This window comes from Bos indicus x Bos taurus, chromosome 4, assembly GCF_003369695.1.
Source record: "Bos indicus x Bos taurus breed Angus x Brahman F1 hybrid chromosome 4, Bos_hybrid_MaternalHap_v2.0, whole genome shotgun sequence".
Taxonomy (NCBI): domain Eukaryota; kingdom Metazoa; phylum Chordata; class Mammalia; order Artiodactyla; family Bovidae; genus Bos; species Bos indicus x Bos taurus.
Window position 1 is genome coordinate 84,242,995 of NC_040079.1, and position 27,168 is coordinate 84,270,162.

General features: G+C 36.9%; 1 protein-coding gene across 1 annotated transcript in view; it reads right to left on the reverse strand.

Annotated features, from left to right (window-relative positions):
• The window catches only part of SEMA3D (semaphorin 3D), a 230,541-nt gene that overhangs the window by 141,419 nt on the left and 61,954 nt on the right, over positions 1-27,168 (reverse strand). Inside the window, exon 3 of the mRNA XM_027539842.1 lies at positions 1,190-1,380. Coding sequence (XP_027395643.1) covers positions 1,190-1,340 — 151 coding nt within the window. The 5' untranslated portion in view covers positions 1,341-1,380. The remainder of the gene's footprint in view (positions 1-1,189; positions 1,381-27,168) is intronic.

A 27,168-nucleotide genomic window follows, 5' to 3' on the forward strand; every position in this document is an offset into this window, starting at 1 on the left:
CACAGAGGTTATGACTGACCCCAAAGCAGAACATGGCAGCAGGCTTCAGTCCCAGAGGCCGGGGGCTAGAGGGTGGGGGGGGGGGGGGGGGGGCGGCGGGGAGGCGGGGCAATGTTACCATTTATAGAAAGAATTGACAGCAGGTTGGCTCATCAGTTACCAGGGAAATCAGAAACCCCTTCCTCCGCTTTGATAGGTTATCTTGGTGGCTAAAAGTTAGAACAATCATTCAGTTCAGTTCAGTTCAGTCGCTCAGTCGTGTCCGACTCTTTGCGACCCCATGAATCGCAGCACCCAGGCCTCCCTGTCCACCACCAACTCCCAGAGTTCACTCAGACTCACGTCCATCGATTCAGTGATGCCATCCAGCCATCTCATCCTCTTCCTCCCCTTCTCCTCCTGCCCCCAATCCCTCCCAGCGTCAGAGTCTTTTCCAATGAGTCAACTCTTCGCATGAGGTGGCCAAAGTACTGGAGTTTCAGCTTTAGCATCATTCCTTCCAAAGAAATACCAGGGCTGATCATTAGCTGGAGCCTAAGCAAGCATGTGGAGAAGGCAATGGCACCCCTCTCAAGTACTCTTGCCTGGCAAATCCCATGGGTGGAGGAGCGTGGTAGGCGGCAGCCCATGGGGTCGCTAAGAGTCTGACACGACTAAGCTACTTCACTTTGACTTTTCACTTCCATGCATTGGAGAAGGAAATGGCAACCCACTCCAGTGTTTTTGCCTGGAGAGAGTCCCAGTGACAGCGGAGCCTGGTGGGCTGCCGTCTATGGGGTCGCACAGAGTCGGACACGACTGAAGTGACTTAGCAGCAGCAGCAGCAAGCAAACATGTAGGAAAGTCTGGCAGATGTAGGTGAAGCAGGTACCGGTTGAGCAGAAGACTTACAGACAGCAAGAGAAAAACCATCTTGAGTGGCCTGACCATATGTAGGGATTGTTTTAATACCAGCTGACTGCAACTTGAGGATAAAAATTTCCTAATTATGCTAATCAATACTTGTAAATAATGAACTGAAAAGTATACATGGACAGTTTTTACATTTATTTTCTTCACCAAGAAAAATATATAATTGGGCTTTGTGTTCTATAATAATAATATTATTAACTGATTACAAACATTTCACTGAACTCAGCATGCGTTTCTAAATAAAAGAAGAGATGCTGAAAAACACTGACACATTTACCTTTGTAGGTTAGCTTGAGTCGTGGAATATTTTGCTTAGAAGTTCTAATGACTGGAAGAAACAGCATGGTCATGCTTATCGTCATCAGGGCATGAAAAAGATGAAAATTGTGGCTTCTGGACTTTGGTTTCTCATCTTTAGTAACAATCATGATGAAAACAATGTTCTCTTTCAAACAGTGTTAACTGAATCTAAAAAGAAGAAAAAAACTATTAATATAGCAATTTGCAGATTTCTCTATACTTAGTAAATTATAATTTTATGAATGTATATTTTTTAAAAAAATAATTTCTCCTCTCTTGTTCTGCTCTTACAAATTGTTGCAGGGGGAATGAATCAAAACTGAGTAATAAAAGTGTAATAAATAAACGGCTGGCTTTATTCAGACATGGAGATGAGTGCAAAACAAAAACTTCAACTACTTAGGTTAATTAGCATCTCTTCTTCTACTAAAGTGTTTGTCTTGTTTTATGCAAATATAGGAGGAACCAATTCTTTGTGTATCTTGATGGATTCGTGGTCAGAAAAGAATACTGGTAGAAGCCTACTCTTGCCTTATACAATCCTCAAAGAAAAAGATCCTCAAGTAAAACTGAATAAAAGCTATCATTTTGAGAGATTTCTTTTGTTTCTGACCAAAAAATATTTCCAAGTCTACCTATAATTGGGACAATTAAACATGATCTGGTCAGGGCCACCAGTACAGATTTTAGACCTGGGCCAAGGCAATCTTACCTGCAACCTATATTACTCCACACAGGGTGGCACTGAATATAAAATACTGTAGAAGAAAAAAATTTATAATAGGACATAGTTATTAAGTAGGTTGCCACAATCAAGCTGCCTTGGTTGTCTTTGTTAAGACATGGAATAAATCAAAACTCACGTATTTCCAACGAAGCCTTGTAATAATAATTATAAATAATATTCATTGAGTATTTACATGAACCAGGTACTTTTAAAAAAGTGGTGTGAAAATCTTATCCTATGTTCATTGTTTTTTTACCTTATTCAAGAATCCATATTTATTTAATTGCATTGAGCAGGTTCAGCTGTATGCAATAAATTCTACTAAATTCCCTTTTCATTTTTACTCTGTTACACTATTTTCTAATTTTCCTTGTTATGGCTTTTCAAACATATCCATCATTTAAAAGTAGACATTTAATTTCCAAATAAATGGGGTTTTTAAAATATCTTTGATATTACTCTCTCATTTTGATATTAAATTCTCCTTTAAATGCTTTCTTCTCTACAATCACCCTCTGTGTTTTTTTCAGTCTTCTAACTTTAGTGAGGCTTTAAATGGCTAAGTCAAATATCTCCTTGGTAAATGTCACATTGCAGTTGAAAATATGTGGGTAATTTTCAAATATCTTTTGATACTGATTTCTAACATAATTCCACAGTAATAAGAGAACAGACTCTATATGATTTCAATACCTTTAAACCATGAAAATGTTGCACCTTACTTTATGTTCTTAGATATGTTACAGTGTCTCCTAGTTTATACTCTATGGGAACTTGGACAAAATTTGTATCCTACCATTTTGTGAAAATTGTATAATTCTTAATTATGTTGAATTGGTTCATGGTGCTTTTCACGTCTACTACATACTTCTACTTTTCTGTATATTCATTCTATTAATTTTTGTGAGTTTGATATTGAAACTCCAACTAAAAATCTTAACTTATCTACTTAAAAAATAATTGTAATATATAGTGGAACTATATGTAACTTTGTTCTGTATTTTCCAAGTCTCCTATAATGTGTTATCTTACTTTCATAATTTAAAAAATAAAAAAGAGAAGAAAAAGGCTGGTTTATATAAATTAAATGACCTAATGCTGATAAATTAAACAAGTATGTCATTAGACTGAGGTTTCTCTAATGCCATGATAGCCTATCTAATTGAACAAAGCCTAAGCCTGTAAATGTCTCAAAAGTACAAACTTAGAACACTAAGAACAATCCATCAGTTAACTAGGCTTTAAGGTATAGACAATCAAATAATCTTCCTGTTTTGGAAAATTTCTTTAGGTAAGTCTTTCCCCTAATATCCATCTATTAGTGGAGTGCTCCTAACCGCTTTCAGTTTCAGTTCAGTTTAGTTGCTCAGTTGTGTCAGACTCTTTGCCACCCCATGAACTGCAGCATGCCAGGCTTCCATCTCCATCACCAAATGCCAGAGCTTTTATATTCATTGAGTTGCTGATGCCATCGAACCATCTCATCCTCTGTCAGGCCTTCAATCTTTCCCAGCATGGGGGTCTTTTCTAATGAGTCAGTTCTTCACCAGGTGGCCAAAGTATTGGAGCTTCAGCGTCAGCATCAGTCCTTCCAATGAATATTCAGGGCTCATTTCCTTTAGGATTGACTGGTTGATCTCCCTGCAGTCCAAGGGAATCTCAAGAGTCTTCTCCAACACCACACTTCAAAAGCATCAATTCTTTGGTGCTCAACTTTCTTTATGGTCCAACTCTCATATTCATACATGACTATTGGAAAAACCATAGCTTTGACTAGATGGACGTTTGTTGGCAAATTGACATCTCTGCTTTTTAATATGCTGTCTAGGTGTGTCATAGCTTTTCTTCGAAGAAGCAAGCATATTTTCATTTCATGGCTGCAGTCACCATCTGCAGTGATTTTGGAGCCCAAGAAAATAAAAGTCTCTCACTGTTTCCATTGTTTCCCCATCTATTTGCCATCCAGTGATGGGACCAGATGCCATGATCTTAGTTTCTTGAATGTTGATTTTTAAGCCAGCATTTTCACTCTCTTCTTTCACCTTCATTAAGAGACTCTTTAGTTCCTTTTCACTTTCTGCCTAAAGGTGGTGTCATCTGCATATCTGAAGTTATTGATATTTCTCCCAGCAATCTTGATTCCAGCTTGTGTTTCATCCAGCCAGCATTTAGCATGATGTACCATGCTTATAAGTTAAATAAGCAGGGTGACAATATACAGCCTTGACATACTCCTTTCCCAATTTGGAACCAGTCCGTTGAAACAGTTGCTTCCAAATTTGCTAGCATATTGAGTGCAGCACTTTAACAGCATCATCTTTTAGGATTTGAAATAGTTCAGCCAGAATTCCATCACATCCAATAGCTTTGTTCATAGTGATGCTTCCTAATGCCCACTTGACTTCAGACTCCAGGATGTCTGGCTCTAGGTTGGTGATCACACCATCATCATTATCTGGGTTATGAAGAACTTCTGTGAATTCTTAACCACCTCTTCTTAATATCTGCTGCTTCTGTTAGGTCTGTACCATTTCTGTCCTTTATTGTGTCCATCTTTGCATGAAAAGTTCCCTTGGTATCTCGAATTTTCTTGAAGAGATCTCTAGTCTTTCCCATTCTATTGTTTTCCTCTATTTCTTTGCATTGTTCACTGAGGAAGACTTTCTTATCTCTCCTTGCTATTCTTTGGAACTCTGCATCAAATGGGTATGGCTTTCCTTTTCTTCTTTGCCTTTTACATCTCTTCTATTCTCAGCTATTTGTAAGGCCTCCTCAGACAGCCATTTTGCCTTTCACATTTCTTCTTCTTGGGAATGGTCTTGATCATGGCCTCCTGTATGATGTTACAAACCTTCATCCATAGTTCTTCAGGCACTCTATCAGATCTAGTCCCTTGAATCTATTTCTCACTTCCACTGTACAGTCGTGAGGGATTTGATTTAGGTCATGCCTGAATGGTCTGGTGGTTTTCCCTACTTTCTTCAATTAAAGTCTGAGTTTTGCAATAAAGAGTTCATGTCTGAGCCACAGTCAGATTCTGGTGTTGTTTTTGCTAACTGTATAGAGCTTCTCTATCTTTGGCTGCAAAGAATATAATCAATCTGATTTTGGTATTGACCATCTGGTGATGTCCATGTGTACAGTCATCTCTTGTGCTGTTGGTAGAGAGTGTTTGCTAAGATCAGTGCATTCCCTTGGCAAAACTCTGTTAGCCTATGCCCTGCTTCATTTTGTACTCCAAGACAAACTTGTCTGTTACTCCAGTTATCTCTTCACTTTCCACTTTTGAATTCCACTCCCCTTGTTGAAAAGAACATCTTTTTTTTGTTGTTAGTTCTAGAAGGTCTTTTAGCACTTCACAGAACCTTTCAACTTCAGCTTCTTTGGTATTAGTGGTTGATACTTCCAGTTTGGTATCACACAATTCAGATTGATTTTTGATCAAATATACTCTTAAAAATTTTAACATGCCTCCATTTATTTTTTATCAATGCTAGTGACATCCAAGAAAGACAGGTAATTATATATTTTCCTTATTTTACAGATGAGGAAACTGAAGTACACATTTTGATAATTCTCTCAAGGTCATAGGGCAAATAAGAGATGAATTAAAACTTTTGTTCCAGACTTTAGATAGAATCAGCTTCCTTAGCCCCAAAGTATTTTATGTGCTTTTCATTATGTCACAATCAAGTTATTTTCAACTCTTCAAAAGTCTTCCCTCTCCTCGATATTTTCTAAGACATAACTCATAGGAACGATATTGCTTTGCCTGCTTCTGGGAAGGATTCCAGATGTGGTACCTGCTTCAAGTATCAATAATTTCTACACTTCCTTTAGTGACAGTTAAGCCATAATAAAAAAGTATTATCCTTTAGTAATTATCAAATTATTTAATATCAAAATAAATATTGTATGCCTATAGGGTTAATTTTAAGAGAAAGTCTATTAAGAGTATTTTTCTTATGGAAGATCAACTCTTTATTAAAATGCTTTTATTAGAATGACTTTGAATCAAGATTCCTTAAATTTATCTTAAATCTCAGAAGTCAAAATCAGTCTCTGAAGGTGAAATAAAACAAATTATATATGTATTAATTTTATACATAAGACAAATATTCAAGAATACATTACAGATTGTATGTTGTTTATTCATGAAGTGTTCAACACGAATGCTTAATACAGTATGTTTTCTCACTTACTTTAATTATCTAGGAAGTACCAAACTATTCTATCTTTCTGTAATCTGTGCATATTTAATTCTTTGATTTAGAAGATTACTACAAATGAAAAGAATCAAGTTGATTTAGATACTCATTTAAGAATAATGTACCAAATATGCCACACATATTTTCTTCACATTTGCTTGACATTTTGTGATGATTCCAGAGATCTAATTGCCAACATCTGTTGGATCATAGAAAAAGCAAGAAATTCCAGAAAAACATCTATTTCTGCTGTACTGACTACACCAAAGCCTTCGGCTATGTGGATTTAAAAAACTGTGGAATATTCTTCAAGAGATGGGAACACCAGGCCACCTTACCTGCCTCCTGTGAAATCTGTATGCAGGTCAAGAAGCAACAGTTGGAACCAGACATGGAACAACGGACTGGTTCCAAATTGGGAAAGGAGTATGTCAAGGCTGTATAATGTCACCCTGCTTATTTAACTTATATGCAGAGTACCCCATTGGACATGCCAGGCTGGATGAAACACAAGCTAGAATCAGGATTGCCGGGAGAAATATAATAACCTCAGATATGCAGATGACACCACCTTTATGGCAGACAGTGAAGAGGAACTAAAGAGCATATTAATGAAACTGAATGAGGAGAGTGAAAAAACTGGCTTAAAGGTCAACATTCAGAAAATAAAATGGCATCTGGTCCCATCACTGCATGGTAAATAGATGGGGAAACAACAGGAACAGTGAGAGATTTATTTTCTTGGGCTCCAAAATCACTGCAGATGGTGACTGCAGCTGTGAAATTAAAAGACTTGGAAGAAAATTTATGACCAACCTAGACAGCATATTAAAAAGCAGAGACATTATTTTGCCAACAAAGGTGCATCTAGTCAAAGATATGGTTTTTCCAGTAGTCATGCATGGATGTGAGAGTTGGACCATAAAGAAAGTTGAGCACTGAAGAATTGATGCTTTTGAAGTGTGGTGTTGGAGAAGACTCTTAAGATTCCCTTGGACTGCAGGGAGATCAAACCAGTCAATCCTAAAGAAAATGAGCCCTGAATATTCATTGGAAGGACTGATGCTGACGCAGAAGCTCCAATACTTTGGCCACCTGGTGAAGAACTGACTCATTAGAAAAGACCCCAATCCTGGGAAAGATTGAAGGCAGGAGGAGAAAGTGATGACAGAGAATAAGATGGTTCAATGTCATCAGTGGACATGAGTTTGAGCAACCTCCAGGAGTTGGTGATGGACAGGTAAGCCTAGTGGGCTGCAGTCCAAGGGGCTACAAAGAGTCAGACATGACTGAGCAACTAAACTGAACTGAATGATATAATTTAAGAGAAAACAGAAATTTCAGTGTGATGTAAAAGATCTATATTATCAGCAGCCCTTAATGAAAATTCTAGCTTTAATAATTTAAGTAAAAATATATATTTTAGAATAAAACACTAATGAAGTCCCTCAGTAAATAACATTTTTAAAGCAAACTCTAAAAGACTAAAGTTTTGTATTATATAAAAACTATTAGGACAACACATACACTGTTGGCACAAAACAGTCACTTAATTGATCTACAGAAAAATTTATAAGAATTAGTTTTAAATTATGTGAGTTTTCAATTACTTGGTGTCTTAAAAAAATTTATTTCTTCACTTTTTAAATTTTACATTTATGCCTGTAAAACACAGATACATTCTTTGTGTTATAGATTCTCCTTAAAAATGTGTTTTTTTGCAAATGAAATATTTTTAAGGAATATACACTTAAGAATATATATTATATATATACTTCTGGTCACTAACACCATAACTCATCTCCAAACATTTATTAAGGTGAGAAGAAAGATAAGAGTCTTTTTTAAAAGGAGCAGTTGATTAGATACAAATAATAAACTCTCAAGAAATAATTGCTAATATCAAGATATTGATATGATGCTATGGAAGACAATCAAAGGAGTTTAATATAGGTTTAAGTAAGACAAAGCTAGTTTCACAGAGAAAGAGAATAAAAAAGGAGAGGAAAAAAAAAAAGGAGAGACAGTTCCAGATGACAATGATACCTAGTGAAGGGTTCCAAAAAAGCTGGAAGCATGATAAAAATAAAACAGGTAATGGAGATAACATGATTCAGTGGGTGAAGGAGAGAGGAAACCAAAGAGGAATTCAGCCTAACACTTAAATGTGCCTCATGCCTGTTCTGGTATCTAATATAGTAGAACTCAAATGATGCAGTTATTCCACACTGCCTTTGGTCTTAGACCATGAGTGCTGTTATCATCCATTTTCATCAGTGCTTTTTTGATCCCACTTGCCTGTTATTTCCAATTTTCCCAACATTGTCGTGTTAGCAGAACATGGGTATCTGATCACAGCAGATCCACAGCTTTGCCATCAGTTCAATTCAGTTCAGTTGCTCAGTCGTGTCCGACTCTTTTGCGACCCCATGAATTGCAGCACGCCAGGCCTCCCTGTCCATCACCAACTCCCGGAGTTCACTCAGACTCACGTCCATCGAGTCAGTGATGCCATCCAGCCATCTCATCCTCTGTCGTTCTCTTCTCCTCCTGCCCCCAATCCCTCCCAGCATCAGAGTCTTTTCCAATGAGTCAACTCTTTGCATGAGGTGACAAAAATATTGGAGTTTCAGATTTAGCATCACTCCTTTCAAAGAACACCCAGGACTGATCTTTAGAATGGACTGGTTGGATCTCCTTGCAGTCCAAGGGACCCTCAAGAGTCTTCTCCGACACCACAGTTAAAAAGCATTCTTCGGCGCTCAGCTTTCTTCACAGTCATACTCTCACAACCATATATGACCATTGGAAAAACCATAGCCTTGACTAGATGGACCTTAGTTGGCAAAGTAATGTCTCTGCTTTTGAATATGCTATCTAGGTTGGTCATAACTTTCCTTCCAAGGAGTAAGCGTCTTTTAATTTCATGCAATCACCATCTGCATTGATTTTGGAGCCCCCAAAAATAAAGTGTGATACTGTTTCCACTGTTTCCCCATCTATTTCCCATGAAGTGGTGGGACCGGATGCCATGATCTTCGTTTTCTGAATGTTGAGCTTTAAACCAACTTTTTCACTCTCCTCTTTCACTTTCATCAAGAGGCTTTTTAGTTTCTCTTCACTTTCTGCCATTAGGGTGGTGTTATATCTGCATATCTGCATATCTGAGGTTATTGCTATTTCTCCCGGCCATCTTGATTCCAGCTTGTGCTTCTTCCAGCCTAGCGTTTCTCATTATGTACTCTGCATATGAGTTAAATAAGTAGGGTGACAATATACAGCCTTGACGTACTCCTTTTCCTATTTGGAACCAGTCTGTTGTTCCATGTCCAGTTCTAACTGTTGCTTCCTGACCTGCATATAGGTTTCTCAAGAGGCAGGTCAGGCGGTCTGGTGTTCCCATCTCTTTCAGAATTTTACATACAAACATGCATACTTCCACCTACCCATAGTCTCCAAAAAGAGTGAAAGGTTAGTTGAATGTCGGGATTAAACCAGGGCTTCCCTGGTGGTTCAGTGGTAAAGAACCTGACTACCAAAGCAGGAGGCACAGGTTTGATCCCTGAGTGGGGAAGATCCCCTGGAGAACGAAATGGCAACCCACTCTAGTATTCTTGCCTGGGAAATCCCATGGACAGAGGAGCCTGGAGGCTACAGTCCATGGGGTCAGGAAAGAGTTGAACACAACTTAGTGACTAAACAACAACAACAAAGAGTTTAAGTACATTACATTTCTCATTAGGTTTAGTTTTCCTGTGCTTCTGGACATGTGTAATACTACTCTTTTATGACATGTAACTGCATGTAGTGCGAATGCATGTTTATGTACACAGGCAAAAGAGGAAACTTTCTGTGTGTGCATTTTATTAGCAATAATGACCTCAGTACAGGACATTTCCTGTGAATTAATGACCAGTTGGGGTTAATGGCCCTTAGCTATGTATTGAGATATCTACTCCTCCAACTGGTCATTAATCGCTAAGACATGCCCTGTGCCTTAACACTATGTTAAGAAGATTGATGTTTTGGTTTTCAATGAACAGTAGCCATACTGTTCCCTGTTACCTAACTCATTAATATTGTTAAATACGTTAAAAATCAAAGCACTGCTTTCCTTGCTACTGTGGCATTCCAGTAAGTGCCCACACGTGCTGAAACATTTGTTAAGGGTGACGGACAAAATAAATCAAAAATTCTGAACCTCCTGAAACATTTTTTAAAACGTTATATATGTTTCTCCTATAAAACAGTCACTGTCTATAATCTGCTGTTCCTAATTCTTTGTTTCTCCTCCCAACCATCCTTTAAATTCAACAGTTAAACTTTTAATTGAGATCACTTATGAGTTAAATGTATTGCCAACAACCTCTCCACTAATCTATTGATACTTTGCTATCTTCCAGTGTATGTTAGTGTATGTGTGTGTGTGTGTTTTGTACCTACAAGAGTGTGTGTCCCGCATCTGGGAAGAATTACAGAAGTAGGTGTGATTTAACCTAAAGTGGTGGATTTGGTGAATTGCACAGGTTATACTGCGCGCTACTGTCTGTAACAAGCTCGACCTGGAGCCAATTAACTGCACATAATCTGTTCCAGATGTGCACTGGGACAAACAGCACTCTTGGGGATCTTCAGATGTGAAGCCAATAGGGAGTGTTCTGATTACGAGAGAGTTTTACACACTGTTCCACTAAATCAGAGATTCAAATACATAATCTCACACTCAAGAAGGCCTTATGCCATTTCCCAAAGGAATACAGAGTCCAGAACTTATTAGATGGATGGTAAATTGTCAAAGATATAATTTGAGGAGCAAGGGATATAAAATTTCACATTTGAACTTCATTAATTTGTCTTATTTATATCTATTTGTTCCAAAAGTCACTGAGGTAAGAATGTATAATTATGGTGAAAAACTAGATTCTATACTTAGGATAAGAATTAAAATACAATATAAGTCTTTTTTTAAAAAAATTAGTTATATTTAATTCTCAATCTCCTATGATAGAGAAAGTATTATTCACCCTACTTTATAAAAGAAGCACTTTAATAATTAAAAAAAAGAAAAAAGAAAGAATTAAAATACAATATAAGTCTTCATACCTGAAAATCCTGAACTTAGGATTCTTTTTCAGGTGTGTGTGTGTGTGTGTGTGTGTGTGTGTGTGTGTGTAGGTTTGGGAAAGGAGGAAAAGAATCCTTGATTTCTTAATTTATAAATAGCTATTTATTCTTCATGGGTGTCCCTGGTGGCTCAGATGGTAAAGAATCTGCCTGCAATGCAGGAGACCTGGGTTTGATTCCTGGGTCATGAAGATCCCCTGGAGGAGGAAATGGCAACCCACTCCAGTAATCTTGCCTGGGAAATTCCATGGACAGTGGGGTGGCAAAAAGTTGGACATGACTGAGCAACTAAACAAAAAGAACTGCCTTCAGATGTCATGAATTCCTCATCAATTCATATATTCTGGGGAGTATGACAGATTACCTGATTTTTGAGAAATAATGAAAAAGGAAACTTACATGCTAAAGTCAGTAAGAATAAATTATAGTAGTTCCACTTATAGTTTGCAGTGGTTTAAACATAATGTTTCTATTTCTAAACTACACTGAAAGTATATTGTTGAATAAATCTGTGCTCAACAAAGAACGACTGTTACATGTTACTTGAGTTTGCATGCCTTATATAGCCTTGCACTTAAAGCCTGATTAAATCCTCTAGGATCTTACCCCAGTTGAATCCAACTCAATAAAAAAATAATAGAATAGTGAGATTTCAGAACATACACGTGTAACCTGTTAGATTTAATATTGAGGGTTACATTTTTTCTTGAACATGACAGTAACAGCAAAACCATGCTTACACTGTAAGAAGTTCTAAAGAAATCAAGTGCCTCCAAGGCCCAAACTGTTCAAATAATAAACACAGAAAAAATTAATAAAATATGACTAAATGGCTTTGCTAGTCTTCTTTCTTAGCCTTAAATCTCATATTAACTGGCTACTCAAAGTACTAATGGTTATCAATTTGTAGGGTCAGAAAAAGTATCAAAGCATAATCATAGTCAGTTTGTCTTTAAATGTGATTAATCCTCAATTCAAAGGCTTAAGATTTTCCTTTCCATATTCTCATTTTCCAGAGAGCATTCTGATCCATGCATCTTTTTATGACCAAGATAATCCTATTCGTTACCTTTTGGAATTCTGATATACTTTATGAGAATTCTAGGATATTTTGTCAAATGTCTGCATTTTGTATTCAAAATATAAATGTAAATTATTTAAACTGAATGTCGTTTAAAACTTAATATCCACACCTCAAATATTCTGATATGTGCCCCCTGCAGTTTAAAAGGAGATTCTTAAATTAATGAAATATTGAATAAAGCAGAGTAGAAATTACTGTAATTAAGAAGGCAAAACAATTATATTTTCTTGAAATTAAAAATAGTTATCCATGTGTTTATTATTGAATGGTTCCTCGATTTTATTACTTTTAAGAATATTACTAGCATAAAAAACTGACTGATATTTTGATAAATAATAGAAAGTTTTAGCTTTCTTTCCTAAAGTACACATTTACTTATTCACTTAGATACTGAGTTATATGCCCAATAAAGATTTCTCAGACTTTATAATACTGATCTACTATTTCTGCTACATGGACAATAAATGGATCTAAACCTTTAAAAAATTGACCCTTCAATGAAAATACATAAATTTTATATAAACAAACTAATTTATTTATTGGCCCAATGGTCTCTGTATCAGCTGAAATAATCGTGCACTTCAAATACCTTGTCTTTCAAAGCAATGGAGCTATCTTATATTCTCCTATGCTTACTTAGGCAGCACTTGTAGTAAGGATGGGTTCTCCAGGTGGCGCTAGTGGTAAAGAACCTGCCTGCCAATGCAGGAGATGTAAGAGATGTGGGTTCCATCCCTGGGTGGGGAAAACCCCCTGGATTAAGGAATGGCAACTCACTCCAGTATTCTTCTCTAGAGAATCTCATGGACTGAGGAGCCTGGAGGGCTATAGTCCATAGAGTTGCAAAGAGTCGCACACAACCAAAGCGACTTAGCATGCAGGCATCAATATCTAAAAGGAAACTTCTTTGAAAAACAGCATATGGCAGGAAAAATGTGACCCTGAACTTCGTATTCACATAAATTCTCTAGGAATGTAGGTACTTTTGAGATCAAAACACTTAAGACAAGTTAAATGACTTTTTTAAAAAGCAAAAGCATGTGCTAAACACATTAACACAATTTGTTTATTTCTTCACTAATGAAATGCCTAAGGGAAGTAAACATTTCTAACAATGTAAGGCATCCACCTGCATAGTGAGAAAAGTTTAAATAACTAACTTCATAAACATAACACTATCTGGGAATAAAAATAAGCAGTGTGTCCTGAGGAAACCAGAATTGAAAGAGACACGTGTACCCCAATGTTCATCGCAACACATAGCCAGGACATGGAAGCAACCTAGATGTCCATCAGCAGATGAATGGATAAGAAAGCTGTGGTACATACACACAATGGAGTATTGTGCAGCCATTAAAAATAATACATTTGAATCAGTTCTAATGAGGTGGATGAAACTGGAGCCTATTATACAGAGTGAAGTAAGCCAGAAAGAAAAACACCAATACAGTATACTAACGCATATATATGGAATTTAGAAAGATGGTAACAATAACTCTGTATACGAGGCAGCAAAAGAGACAATGATGTATAGAACAGTCTTTTGGACTCTGCGGGAGAGGGTGGGATGATTTGGGAGAATGGCATTGAAACATGTATAATATCATATATGAAATGAGTCGCCAGTCCAGGTTCGATGAACAATACTGGATGCTTGGGGCTGGTGCACTGGGGCGACTCAGAGGGATGGTACAGGGAGGGAGGAGGGTGGAGGGTTCAGGATGGGGAACACGTGTATACCTGTGGCGGATTCATGTTGATATATGGCAAAACCAATACAATATTGTAAAGTTAAAAAAAAAAAAAAAAGGCAGTGTGTGAAAGGAACTAGGAGTCATATGCAGAATTTAGAAACTCATTCTTCATATCAGATTTTAATTTAAACTCATTCTTCATATCAGATTTTAATTTCATGATAATTGACCCAACTATGTTAAAAAGAAATAACAATTTTAATGTAATTAAATGTGAAAGTCACTAACATTTTAAAATTTATCTTTAGCAAACTGAGTTCAATAACTGATGACTATCAAGTCTTTCTTAGGTGAATATTACAAGATAAGTCTGCACATGCTCATTGTAGGCGCTGCTAGCCCAGAAAAGGGCTGGGTCTCTGAAGACAGTTATCTGCAATAGAAACCTGAATTTTGCCACAGCTGATCTACCAGCTACTACCAGAAATTCAAAAGTTCCCAAGACTTTGACCCAGTCAATACTTTCCCATTTAGTTTAGTTCTGCAATTAAAACACTAACAATAATTTTAAAGTAATGTTATAACTTGTATGTATAAGCCAGTATTATAATTTTCATTTTTTTATCCTTACATGCTTGCTTGTTAAATTTCTTCTACCTACAGTTCTAAACATCCCCAGTTACACCTTTCATAATTCCTCCAGAAGTAGACTGACATGGTGCTTGAACACACAGGTGCAAAGCCTAGGTCTGCCACTTGCCTCCTGATTATTGATAGGAAAGTTACCGAACCTCACTGTGTCTCACTTGTCACATCTGAAATAGTAGATTACAGAAGTATTTAACTCATTCATTTAAGGATTAAGGTATGTACACCATGTACATAGTAAGTGATCAATGTGTATTAGCCATTTTTCAATTACTGTATTTGATTTGTCTTAATTTTCTATTAAGATTATTTTTAACTACAAAAGCAAATTATGTTTCTAAAGATATTTAGTAATGATCTTAACGTATGCCTACAGTTTATAAGGCCTGTAAAATAAAGAGATCTCAGGAAACTATTGTATAACCTTCAAGAATATGAAGACAAATGAAAAAAAAAAATCAAAAAATCACAGGGTGCCACCAAAACAAATGACCATGCAAGCAAATGGTCTGAATTTTGTTATATAAGGATAATATATAATTGTGTCTCGAGTGCTTCCAAAGCTACTCATTTAAATTAAATGATGTACAAAACGACAGTGAGGCACCACCTCACACCAGTAATAATGAAAAAAAAAAAAAAAGTGAAAATCGTTCAGTCGTGTCTGACTCTTTGCAACCCTGTAGACTGTAACCCATCAGGCTGTTCTACGCATGGAATTCTGCAAGCAAATGACCAACATTAAAAAGCGTACAAATAACAAATGCTGGAGAGGATGTGGAGAAAAGGGAACAACTACACTGTTGGCAGGAGTGTAGTTGGTGAAGCCACTGAGGAAAACAATATGGAAGTTGATCAAAAAACATATGATACAATGATCTCAGCCCTGGGCATATAGGCAGACAAAACTATAATTCAATAAGATATATGCACCCTATGCTTACTGCAGCGCTACTCATAATAGCCAAGACATGGAAACAGCCTAAGTGTCCAACAGATGAATGGATAAAGAAGACTTGGTTTATGTATACAAGTTTCAGCATAAAAATATTCAGCAAAATAATGCCATTTGCAGGAACATGGATGCAACTAGAAATTATCACACTAAGTGAAGTAAGTCAGAAAGAGAAATATAAATACCACATGATATCACTTAAATGTGGAATCTAAAATATGACACAAATGAACCTATATATGAAACAAAAACAGAATCATGGACATAAAGAATAGACTGGCAGCTGCCAAGGCCGAGGGAGCTGGGGAAGGAATGGAGTGGGAAGTTAGGGCTAGCAGATGTAAGCTCTTATATGTAGAATAAATAAACAACAAGCTCCTACTGTATAGCACAAAGAACTATATTCAATATCCTATGATAAACTATAACAGAATATTAAAAATATACATACATATATGAATAACCGAATCATTTTGCTGTACAGCAACAATTTATACAACATTGTTTAAATCAACTATATTTCAATAAAAAATTAAATGATGTTGTTTTTAAAGAAAGAGAATATAACTACCCAATCAAAGTAATAACATCATATAAATCCTTAAAATCAAGACAGAATAAACATTGATGAATATGTATAATACTTGACCTTAATATTTTCACTTGTATTAAAAGATTAGATTAAAGGGACTTCCCTGATGATACAGTGGTTAAGACACCATGCTCCCAATGCAGGAGGCCCAGGTTTGATCCCTGGTCAGGGAACTAGATCCCACATGCCTCAAAGACCCAGTGCAGCCAAATTAATGTGGGAGCTTCCCCAATGACCCAGCAAGTAAAGAATCTGCCTTGCTGAACATGGGTTCAATCCCTGGGTTGGGAAGATCTCCTGGAGAAGAGAATGGCAACCCTCTCCATTATTCTTGCCTGGGAAATTCTGCGGACAGAGCAGCCTAGTGGGCTATAGTCCACAGGGTTGTGAGGAGTTGGACGTAACAACCGAGCACACACAAGAGATTAAAAGGATTAGGCTTCTCTTGGTCTCTTTTCCAGAAACAGTACTAGTTTCAAAGGAAAAAACAGAGAATTTAAATAACCTTGTGGGATACTTGCAATTGAACAACATACTATACTCAATGGTATATTCAAAATATAGCAATGACATATGCTATAATTAAATATATCCTTTGCATTGGATCTTACTATGTTACATATATGTTTTAATTTTTATACATCTATCCATCTAGCCTATTCAATTCAGTGTACTGTTTTCCATTTCTACCCCTCATCTTTGCTTTTAAAATGGGTAGAATGATCTTGTACAAAGTGTTAGCAATGTCCTTTGCTTTTCACCTTCTTTAAAAAAATTAATTATGATGCCACTTAAGTTTACATATTTTATAAGATGCTGACATCCTTTGACATATACAAAGTATTAAGTAGTTAATTAAAAGAATTTTTCTTCACAAAGTAGTAGTCATTTAAAAAGGTGTATTTTGGGAATTCCTTGGCAGTCCAGTGGTTAGGACTCTGTTTTCTCTACCAAGGGCCTGAGTTTGATTCCTGGTTGAGGAACTAAGATCCCACAAGCCACATGGTGTGGTGAAAAAGTAAAATAAACAAAAATTTTAAAAATAAGTTATATTTTATCCAAGATAAATTTTACAAGTTTTTTTTCACTTACCTAAATTGTTCTTTTATTATAAAGCATATTTTCAAATTCATAACAGCTTACAAAACATGGTTAATCTAACTTGATTCCCACTAGCTATCTGTTTTATATGTGCTAGTGTATATGTTTCCATGCTGCTCTCTCCATTCATCCCACCCTCTCCTTCCCCTCCTGTGTCCACAAGTCTGTTCTTCTATGTCTTTGTCTCCAACACAATACTGATATTTTTAAATTATACTGATTCATTATTTTGTAGAATGTTCCTCATTTATAACACATTCATTTTCAAGCTTAAGTAACCAATCATGATGATTCCCTGAGATCTCACAGAAATTAGTGGCAGAGCACCTTGTACACAAATAAAAGACAACTAACTGTAAAAATAAATAAATAAATAAATAACCACCCTAAATCTTTTCGGCCTCAGTTAGAATAAGCATGAGATTCCTGAGTTGAGCAGCCAGCTACAGATGGACATTTACTCATTTTATTTTTTATATATTTCTCTCTTAGAGAAAATATCATATCACCTCTTACCTCTGAGGTTGACTTACAAGTGAAAAGGACACTGGAGTCTGAATTTTAAAATACAGAATTCACAGGACTTCCCTGGTGGTCCAGTGATTAAGAATCTTCCTTGCAATGCAGGGGACATGGGTTTGATCCCTGATCGGGGAACTATGATCCCACATGCTCTGGGGTCAACTAAGCCCCTGTCTCAACTACTGAGCCTGACAGCCACAGCTAGAGAACCCTTGTGCCACAACTACTGAAGCCCGAATGCTCTGGAGCCTGCACGCCACAGCTAGAGAGACTGTGCCCCACAACAGAAGATGCCACATGACACAACAAAGGTCTCCTACGCCTCAACTAAGACCCAAGGAACCCAAGTAAATAAATACTTTAAAATAAAATACAGAATTTTCTTTAGATATAATCTCTCAGCATCCTCAATAATTAACCTCATTTCTTTTTATCAAGTGTTACAGTAACTATAACTTTCTTGAATCTCCCAAGGGTAACACAGCCTGGTGATGGTTTGGGTTGTAATCCATTTTGCTACTTATTAGCTTTTTGTCTTGAAAGAATTAACTTAATTTCTCTGATCTCAGTTTCCTCATCTATAAAATAGGATTATCAGTTCTTGTTAAATATGGTTGTTGCAAGAACAAGATGAGATCATTCATGGAAAGCACTTAACGACCTTGTGAGGTATATAGTTAGCTCTCAGAAATGACTGGCTTACAGTTCCTCCACTTTTGCATGAACTATCATAGCAACTATTTTTCCAAAGATGTTAAGTGGGGATGAAACTTAAAAGGAAACCTGGAAACTCAAATGTTCCCCTATCATGCTTGCAAATGAGTTTTGTGTAATTTGGCATTAAAGTTCCCAACTTTCACCCCACAATGTAAGCTTTTTTCCAGGCACAGTTAGATAAGATCCCATAATACAGGAATAATAATATATTATTTTCTCTGAACCTCCATTTGTTGAGCACTAACAATGTTCACTGCCAAAATTAAATCCTAAACAGAAGAACAAACTTGCTTTGTTGGATATGGAAATTGTTAGAAAATAATAATAAAGGCCAAGTGAAAAATGAATGCTTTTTATTTTAAAAGACTCAATTTGGGGTTACTAAATATGTTTGACAAAAGTCTTGGAACTTACAAACAGTTTTGAGGATAATTCAACCTAAAGGTACTTCTGAAAGCTTTTGCAAGTCAGGAACTTTAGTTTTAATTATAACTGCTATAGTTTTTCAAAGTATTCATATCAGTAATCTGTTATAGAATGGTAAAATCAGTTTTAAAAATGTTTCCAAATGATATTTAGGCCGTTCCCTACATCTCACAGGATCTGCATTTGTACCTTTCAGAACAAGTGTAATTTTCAACAGCAGACACGTGTTTCTTTCAAGCTACATGAAGGCACACATGAATCACACACATAGCTGTATCCCCAAAGCCAAGCACAGTGTCTGGCATGGAGTATGTAGGAGATGAGCATAAATGTGTTAACTAAATGAAAGAAGCAACCAACCTCTTTCTTTACCCTTTAGCAGCCCACTTATATGATGCATGGTGATGAAGCAGCCAAAATGTCCGTATGTCATCTGTGTGTGTGATATCATGAAGAATTAAAAAGTCTATACAAACTTAAGAGTACCGGAAACATATGGAAGCTTTGGGATTTAACAAGAAGAACCTCATGTCTGCTACAAAGATTCATACCTACAAAACAGGAGAAATAACTGAGCAGGTCAGGGATATTCTTGGTATTTCTGGTTATCTTTTTTTCAAAGAATTTTCAGAATTGCATTTTTCTCACTTCACTCTGAGAATGTCGCAGAAAACTCCTGTATATAGACGGACCATGAAATAGTAAAAAGTTTGAAATCTGGAGTCAGGTGTGTGTGAATTCTAATTTTACCACTCTCTAGACAATAATTTCTTCAAAATTTAGGAAAAACTGGCAACTTTTGTTATATTCTTTGATTTGAATACTAAACATTAAATTATCTTTCTACATAGTATGTGTAGAATAAACCTTAGACATTATGATGAATATTCCTCAATACAGATTGCTGCTGCTAAGTCGCGTCAGTCGTGTCCGACTCTGTACGACCCCACAGATGGCAGCCCACCAGGCTCTGCCATCCCTGGGATTCTCCAGGCAAGAATACTGGAGTGGCAATACAGATTCAGTTCAGTTCAGTTCAGTCACTCAGTCGTATCCGACTCTTTGCAACCCCATGAATCGCAACACGTCAGGCCTCCCTGTTCATCACCAACTCCCCGGAGTTCACTCAGACTCATGTCCATCGAGTCAGTGATGCCATCCAGCCATCTCATCCTCTGTCGTCCCCTTCTCCTCCTGCCCCCAATCCCTCCCAGCATCAGAGTCTCTTCCAATGAGTCAACTCTTCACATGAGGTGGCCAAAGTACTGGAGTTTCAGCTTTAGCATCATTTCTTCCAAAGAAATCCTAGGGCTGATCTCCTTCAGAATGGACTGGTTGGATCTCCTTGCAGTCCAAGGGACTCTCAAGAGTCTTCTCCAACACCACAGTTCAAAAGCATCAATTCTTCAGTGCTCAGCCTTCTTCACAGTCCAACTCTCACATCCATACATGACCACAGGAAAACCATAACCTTGACTAGACGGATCTTTGTTGGCAAAGTAATGTCTCTGCTTTTGAATATGCTAACTAGGTTGGTCATAACTTTCCTTCCAAGGAGTAAGCGATACAGATTAGGATAGTTCTATTTCCCCCAATGGGGTATGGTCTGCCAATGAATCCTGTTGCTACCTATGACTGGGAATTGAGCAAATGCCCATTAGCATTTGGAAAATATTATTGTTTCACTCCCCCCATATCCCAATTGGTGTCAGTGGAGAAACTTCTGTAATAAGCTAATAATATTTTAATGTGATTCTTTTAGTATCACCTTTATACTGACCCCTTGTCTCCTTATGTTAATGGTTGTTTTATCTAGAAGGCAAAGCACAAAATTGAGCTTGGCAGAAATTAAGCACATATTTAAATACTCATTCTGTCTTTACAATCACCATAGTCCTAAAACATTCACAGCACAAACATTTTCCTGAGTAAAGCCATATCCAGATGAAAAAGGAATAGGAATGGTAAAATATGCAAACCACTCAGAAAAAAAAAAAAAAGTGGAAATGTAGAGATTATTGCTGTCTTGGGCAGGAAAGAATGTGAAGTTCAAATGCAATAGTGCATGCATGTATCTTTTGGAATGTCAAAGAACAACAAATAATTCTTGATCATAAAATGATGAGAAAAAGATATCTTCCTATCCTTGGCACTTCAAAAAATCAGTTTTTCAGGCACTCTTCGATGAAACTCTTGTATTGCATTACTCTAAAAAGGAGTACTCTTTTTTGAAAGTTAATCTGTAACTTACTATATTAAGTTTAATAAGTACTATTTTACTTATTCACTCAAAAAGGGTTGACAGCCAGGGACTCTGATAAGCATCAGTGTGAAGTAGGCACAAAATTCATTTTTCAAATGTTGCATCTGAATATTTGAATGCACCTGCATTTAAAGCAGACACATTTATCATCCATCTACTTAGGGCATACCTGTAAATTCATATATTTTAAGAAAAATTATTATCTATAAGTGGTATTTTAAAGCAATTAAAGTATACAACTGTCTAGAAGCATGTTTTAACTTCAATGAACCTTCGTTGGCAAAGTAATGTCTCTGTTTTTGAATATGCTATCTAGGTTGGTCATAACTTTCCTTCCAAGGAGTAAGCGTCTTTTAATTTCATGGCTGCAGTCACCATCTGTAGTGATTTTGAAGCCCAGAAAAAAAGTCTGACACTGTTTCCACTGTTTCCCCATCTATTTCCCATGAAGTGATGGGACCAGATGCCATGATCTTCGTTTTCTGAATGTTGAGCTTTAAGCCAACTTTTTCACTCTCCTCTTTCAACTTTCATCAAGAGGCTTTTGAGTTCCTCTTCATTTTCTGCCTTAAGTGTGGTGCCATCTGCATATCTGAGGTTATTGATATTTCTCCCGGAAATCTTGATTCCAGCTTGTGTTTCTTCCAGTCCAGCGTTTCTCATGATGTACTCTGCATATAAGTTAAATAAACAGGGTGACAATATACAGCCTTGACGAACTCCTTTTCCTATTTGGAACCAGTCTGTTATTCCATGTCCAGTTCTAACTGTTGCTTCCTGACCTGCATACAAATTTCTCAAGAGGCAGATCAGGTGGTCTGGTATTCCCATCTCTTTCAGAATTTTCCACAATTTATTGTGATCCACACAGTCAAAGGCTTTGGCATAGTCAATAAAGCAGAAATAGATGCTTTTCTGGAACTCTCTTGCTTTTTCCATTATCCAGCAGATGTCGGCAATTTGATCTCTGGTTCCTCTGCCTTTTTTAAAACCAGCTTGAACATCAGGAAGTTCACAGTTCACATATTGTTGAAGCCTGGCTTGGAGAATTTTGAGCATTACTTTACTAGCGTGTGAGATGAGTGCAATTATGCGGTAGTTTGAGCATTCTTTGGCATTGCCTTTCTTTGGGATTGGAATGAAAACTGACCTTTTCCCGTCCTGTGGCCACTGTTGAGTTTTCCAAATTTGCTGGCATTTTGAGTGCAGCACATTCACAGCATCATCTTTCAGGATTTGAAATAGCTCAACTGGAATTCCATCACCTCCACTGGCTTTGTTCGTAGTGATGCTTTCTAAGGCCCACTTGACTTCACATTCCAGGATGTCTGGCTCTAGGTCAGTGATCACACCATCGTGATTATCCGGGTCGTGAAGATCTTTTTTGTACAGTTCTGTGTATTCTTGCCATCTCTTCTTAATATCTTCTGCTTCTGTTAGGTCCATACCATTTCTGTCCTTTATCGAGCCCATCTTTGCATGAAATGTTCCTTTGGTATCAAATACTATAAAAAGGGCTAAAATCGTTACCACTGAAAGGTAAAGTATGCCTTCGTGCATGCATCCTGTCACTCAGTCATGTAGTTGTGTCTGACTCTTTGTGACCCCATGGACTATAGCCGCCCAGGTTCCCCAGTCCATGGGATTTCCCAACCAAGAATATTGGAGTGGGTTGCCATTTCCTTTTCCAGGGATTCTTCCCAACTTAGTGGTCAAACCCATGTCTCCTGTATCTCCTGCACTGAACCACCTGGGAAGCTCTATTGTTGCTAAAAAGGAATGTGCATTAACTGGGAGATTTTCAACTAAGAGAAACATTTTTGATAATTTGTTATTTATAGATTCTGCCATATAACTTTTACTATTAAAATCTGACTTTTTAGTATGTCAGTTTCTCCACCTATTATTTTATAAAGGACATAAAGAACACGAACAAGGATGAATCACGTTGTAGCAGAAAAGGCAATAAAGCCCTAAGGCCTCACAGAAGTCCTGGCTTTGTCTCCAACTGAACATCTTATCTTCAGGAATTTAATTAACCACTCAGAGTGTTAGAGTTCTTTTATGTAAATATAGTATGTCACTATGTCTTCAACCTAACAGGGATACTATATAGTTCTAGTAAAGTGCACATAAATATTATAAAAATAATTAACAGACAACATACACAAAACTATTTCTTAAAAGAGGTTAATTATTTCAACTTACTTCAATCTTGTTTTCTCAAGGATTAGGGTTATTGGATCATATCTAGGACAGAGTCAGTTATCAGAAAACCTGCTTTGAGATCTATTATAATTTCTCTTTATCAAATAAAGAAGAAACATATGTACAGGAAGAAAAGGGAAAGGTATGTCTGTTTTTTACTTAGCAAACAAGCCTGTCATCAGTGACAGTTGTGTCATTTAGTGATATACAAGCTATTTTATGTCTAGGATTTATTTTTCCTACTCCATGTTCAAAAGGGAGCCCTGAGTAGCTGTTGTTATATGCCTGGGTTACTTACAATTGGTATTCTGAATTCCAGCTGTAGACTCCAATCTTGGGAGTGACATATATTTCCAGATGTGTTTGTTTTTATAAAGTGTTTTCTTTTATAATGCCATCTCAAATTTAAAATATAAACTCCCTCTCCCAGTTCCTTCCTCACATAAATTACTCTCTCTCTCTTCCTCAATGTGTACTCCCTGTTCCAGTCAAGACGGTCAAGAAACACATGCCATCCAAATCATGTTCATTTCCTTCTCCCTGTGTTTGATATCCTGCTCTCCCAGATCCAGTCTCATCCAAAAAGCATTTATGGATAAATTCCAAGGCAAAATATTCACTCTCTATCACGATCACTATGGCATATTTGTTTCTAACACACTAACTTACAGTCAAGTTATTTTGTATACGGCCTAAACTGTACACACCTCCTATCACTCCAAAACTGTTAAAAGGTGCTTAAACACAAAAAAATGTGCATTCTTTTAAATCTACCTTAAATATCTCATAGAAGTTGACTAGGTTCAAAGTAAAAACCTAATAAATGTTTATTAGATTGATTAGAAATGAACAAATTAAAGGGAAAACATAAAAAGTGCTCTTCTGATTTAACTAAATGAATTTAGAGGATATAAGGGTCTATAAATTTTCTAAGACATAAATGATAGTCTTTAATAACCTAAAAACATATGTAAATTTGTGAGAAAGAACTTAAGTATTATGAGGAACTAGAGAAATAGATATATTATGTTTTACAAATAAAATAAAATATTAGGGTGTAGATGAAGAAAGAAAGGAAAGATGTACCCATTTGAATGCAGAGTTCCAAAGAATAGCAAAGAGAGATAAGAAAGCCTTCCTCAGTGATCAGTGCAAAGAGATAGAGGAAAACAATAGAATGGTAAAGATGAGAGATCTCTTCAAGAAAATTAGAGATACCAAGGGAACATTTCATGCAAACATGGGCACAATAAAGGACAGAAATGGTATGGACCTAACAGAAGCAGAAGATATTAAGAGGTGGCAAGAATACACAGAAGAACTATAAAAAAGATCTTCATGACCCAGATAACCATGATGGTGTGATCACTCATCTAGAGCCAGACATCCTGGAATGAGAAGTCAAGTCGGCCTTAGGAACCATCACTATGAACAAAGCTAGTGGAGGTGATGGAATTCCAGTTGAGCTATTTCACATCCTGAAAGATGATGCTGTGAAAGTGCTGCACTCAAAATGCCAGCAAATTTGGAAAACTCAACAGTGGCCACAGGACTGGAAAAGGTCAGTTTTCATTCCAATCCCAAAGAACAGCAATGCCAAAGATGCTCAAACTACCACACAAATGCACTCATCTCACAAGCTAGCAAAGTAATGCTCAAAATTCTCCAAGCCAGGCTTCAGCAATATGTGAACTGTGAACTTCCAGATGTTCAAGTTGGATTTAGAAAAGGCAGAGGAACCAGCGATCATATTGCCAGCATCTGTTGGATCATCAAAAAAGCAAAAGAGTTCCAGAAAAACATCTACTTCAGCTTTATTGACTACACCAAATCCTTTGACTGTGTGGATCACAACAAACTGTGGAAAATTCTGAAAGAGGTGGGAATACCAGACCACCTGACCTGCCTCTTGAGAAATCTGTATGCAGGTCAGGAAGCAACAGTTAGAACTGGACATGGAACAACAGACTGGTTCCAAATAGGGAAAGGAGTACATCAAGGTTGTATATTGTCACACTGCTTATTTAACTTCTATGCAGAGTACATCATGAGAAACGCTGGACTGGAAGAAGCACAAGCTGGAAATCAAGATTGCTGGAAGAAATATCAATAACCTCAGATATGCAGATGACACCGCCCTTATGGCTGAAAGCAAAGAAGATCTGAAGAGTCTCTTGATGAAAATGAAAGAGGAGAGTGAAAAAGTTGGCTTAAAACTCAACATTCAGAAAACTAAGGTCATGGCATCTGGTCCCATCACTTCATGGCAAATAGATGGGGAGACAGTGGAAAGTGAAAGATTTTATTTCTTGGGGGCTCCAAAATCACTGCAGCCATGAAATTAAAAGACGCTTGCTCCTTGGAAGAAAACCTAGCAACCTAGACAGCTTATTAAAAAGCAGAGACATTACTTTGCTAACAAAGGTCCATCTAGTCAAAGCTATGGTTTTTCCAATAGTCATGTATGGATGTGAGAGTTGGACTATAAAGAAAGCTGAGTGTTGCAGAATTGATGCTTTTGAACTGTGATATTGGAAAAGACTTTTGAGAGTCCTTGGACAGCAAGTAGATCCAACCAGTCCATCCTAAAGGAGATAAGTACTGAATATTCATTGGAAGGATGGATGTTGAAGCTGAAACTCCAATCCTTTGGCTAACTGATGCAAAGAACTGACTCATTGGAAAAGATTATGATACTGGGGAAAGTTTGAAGGCAGGAGGAGAAGTGGATGACAGAGGATGAGACGGTTAGATGGCATCACTGACTCAGTGGACAGGAGTTTGAGTAAACTCTGGAAATTGGTGATGGACAGGGAAGCTTGGAGTGCTGCAGTCCATGGGGCCCCAGAGAGTTGGACACAACTGAGCTACTGAACTGACTGACTTACTGAGATGAAGAAACATAATGCTATCCCTTAAGCACTAGTTAATAAACTGTTAACAAAGGTGGATCAAAAAGTCTGATAATACAATCAACCTGGAATCGATTAGAAGTTTAAAAATAAAGAATGGACAAACATAAAATATGATTTAATTTCATGGCTGACAAACAATGTATTTGTAAACACAACAAATGCAGTGTAACTCTACTCAGTGACAAGAAAAGTACATCATGGAGTTAGTTTACGAGTTAACCTGAGATAACAATACTCATATTCTTAAAACTATAGGATATGCTACCACTCAACACTCTTGTACCAAAATATGACAGCAGTTATAGTACTGTTCATTTTGTGTTCACTTATTTATATAGATGACATTAGGTTAGAAGATCTATGTAATACATGAAGCATATGGACTAAATATGTAAACTGTTGTTTAAAGCATTTAACATTGAAATATATGTTAACTAACACATATCAAATCTAATATAATTAGGTTATATTAGAAGCTAATATCAAACTATATGATTAACACTCACATTGTTTGAATGACTTCATTACTTTAAATCACATTTCGAGCAATCAACACAAAGGGCAAAACCAAGATATTCCATTGTCACCCACTCAGAAATTTTCACTCTTTTTAGCAGCAACCTTAGCTGACGGAGAAGGCAATGGCAACCCACTCCAGTACTCTTGCCTGGAAATCCCATGGACGGAGGAGCCTGGTGGGCTGCAGTCCATGGGGTCACAAAGAGTCGGACATGACTGAGCGACTTCACTTTCACTTTTCCCTTTCATGCAT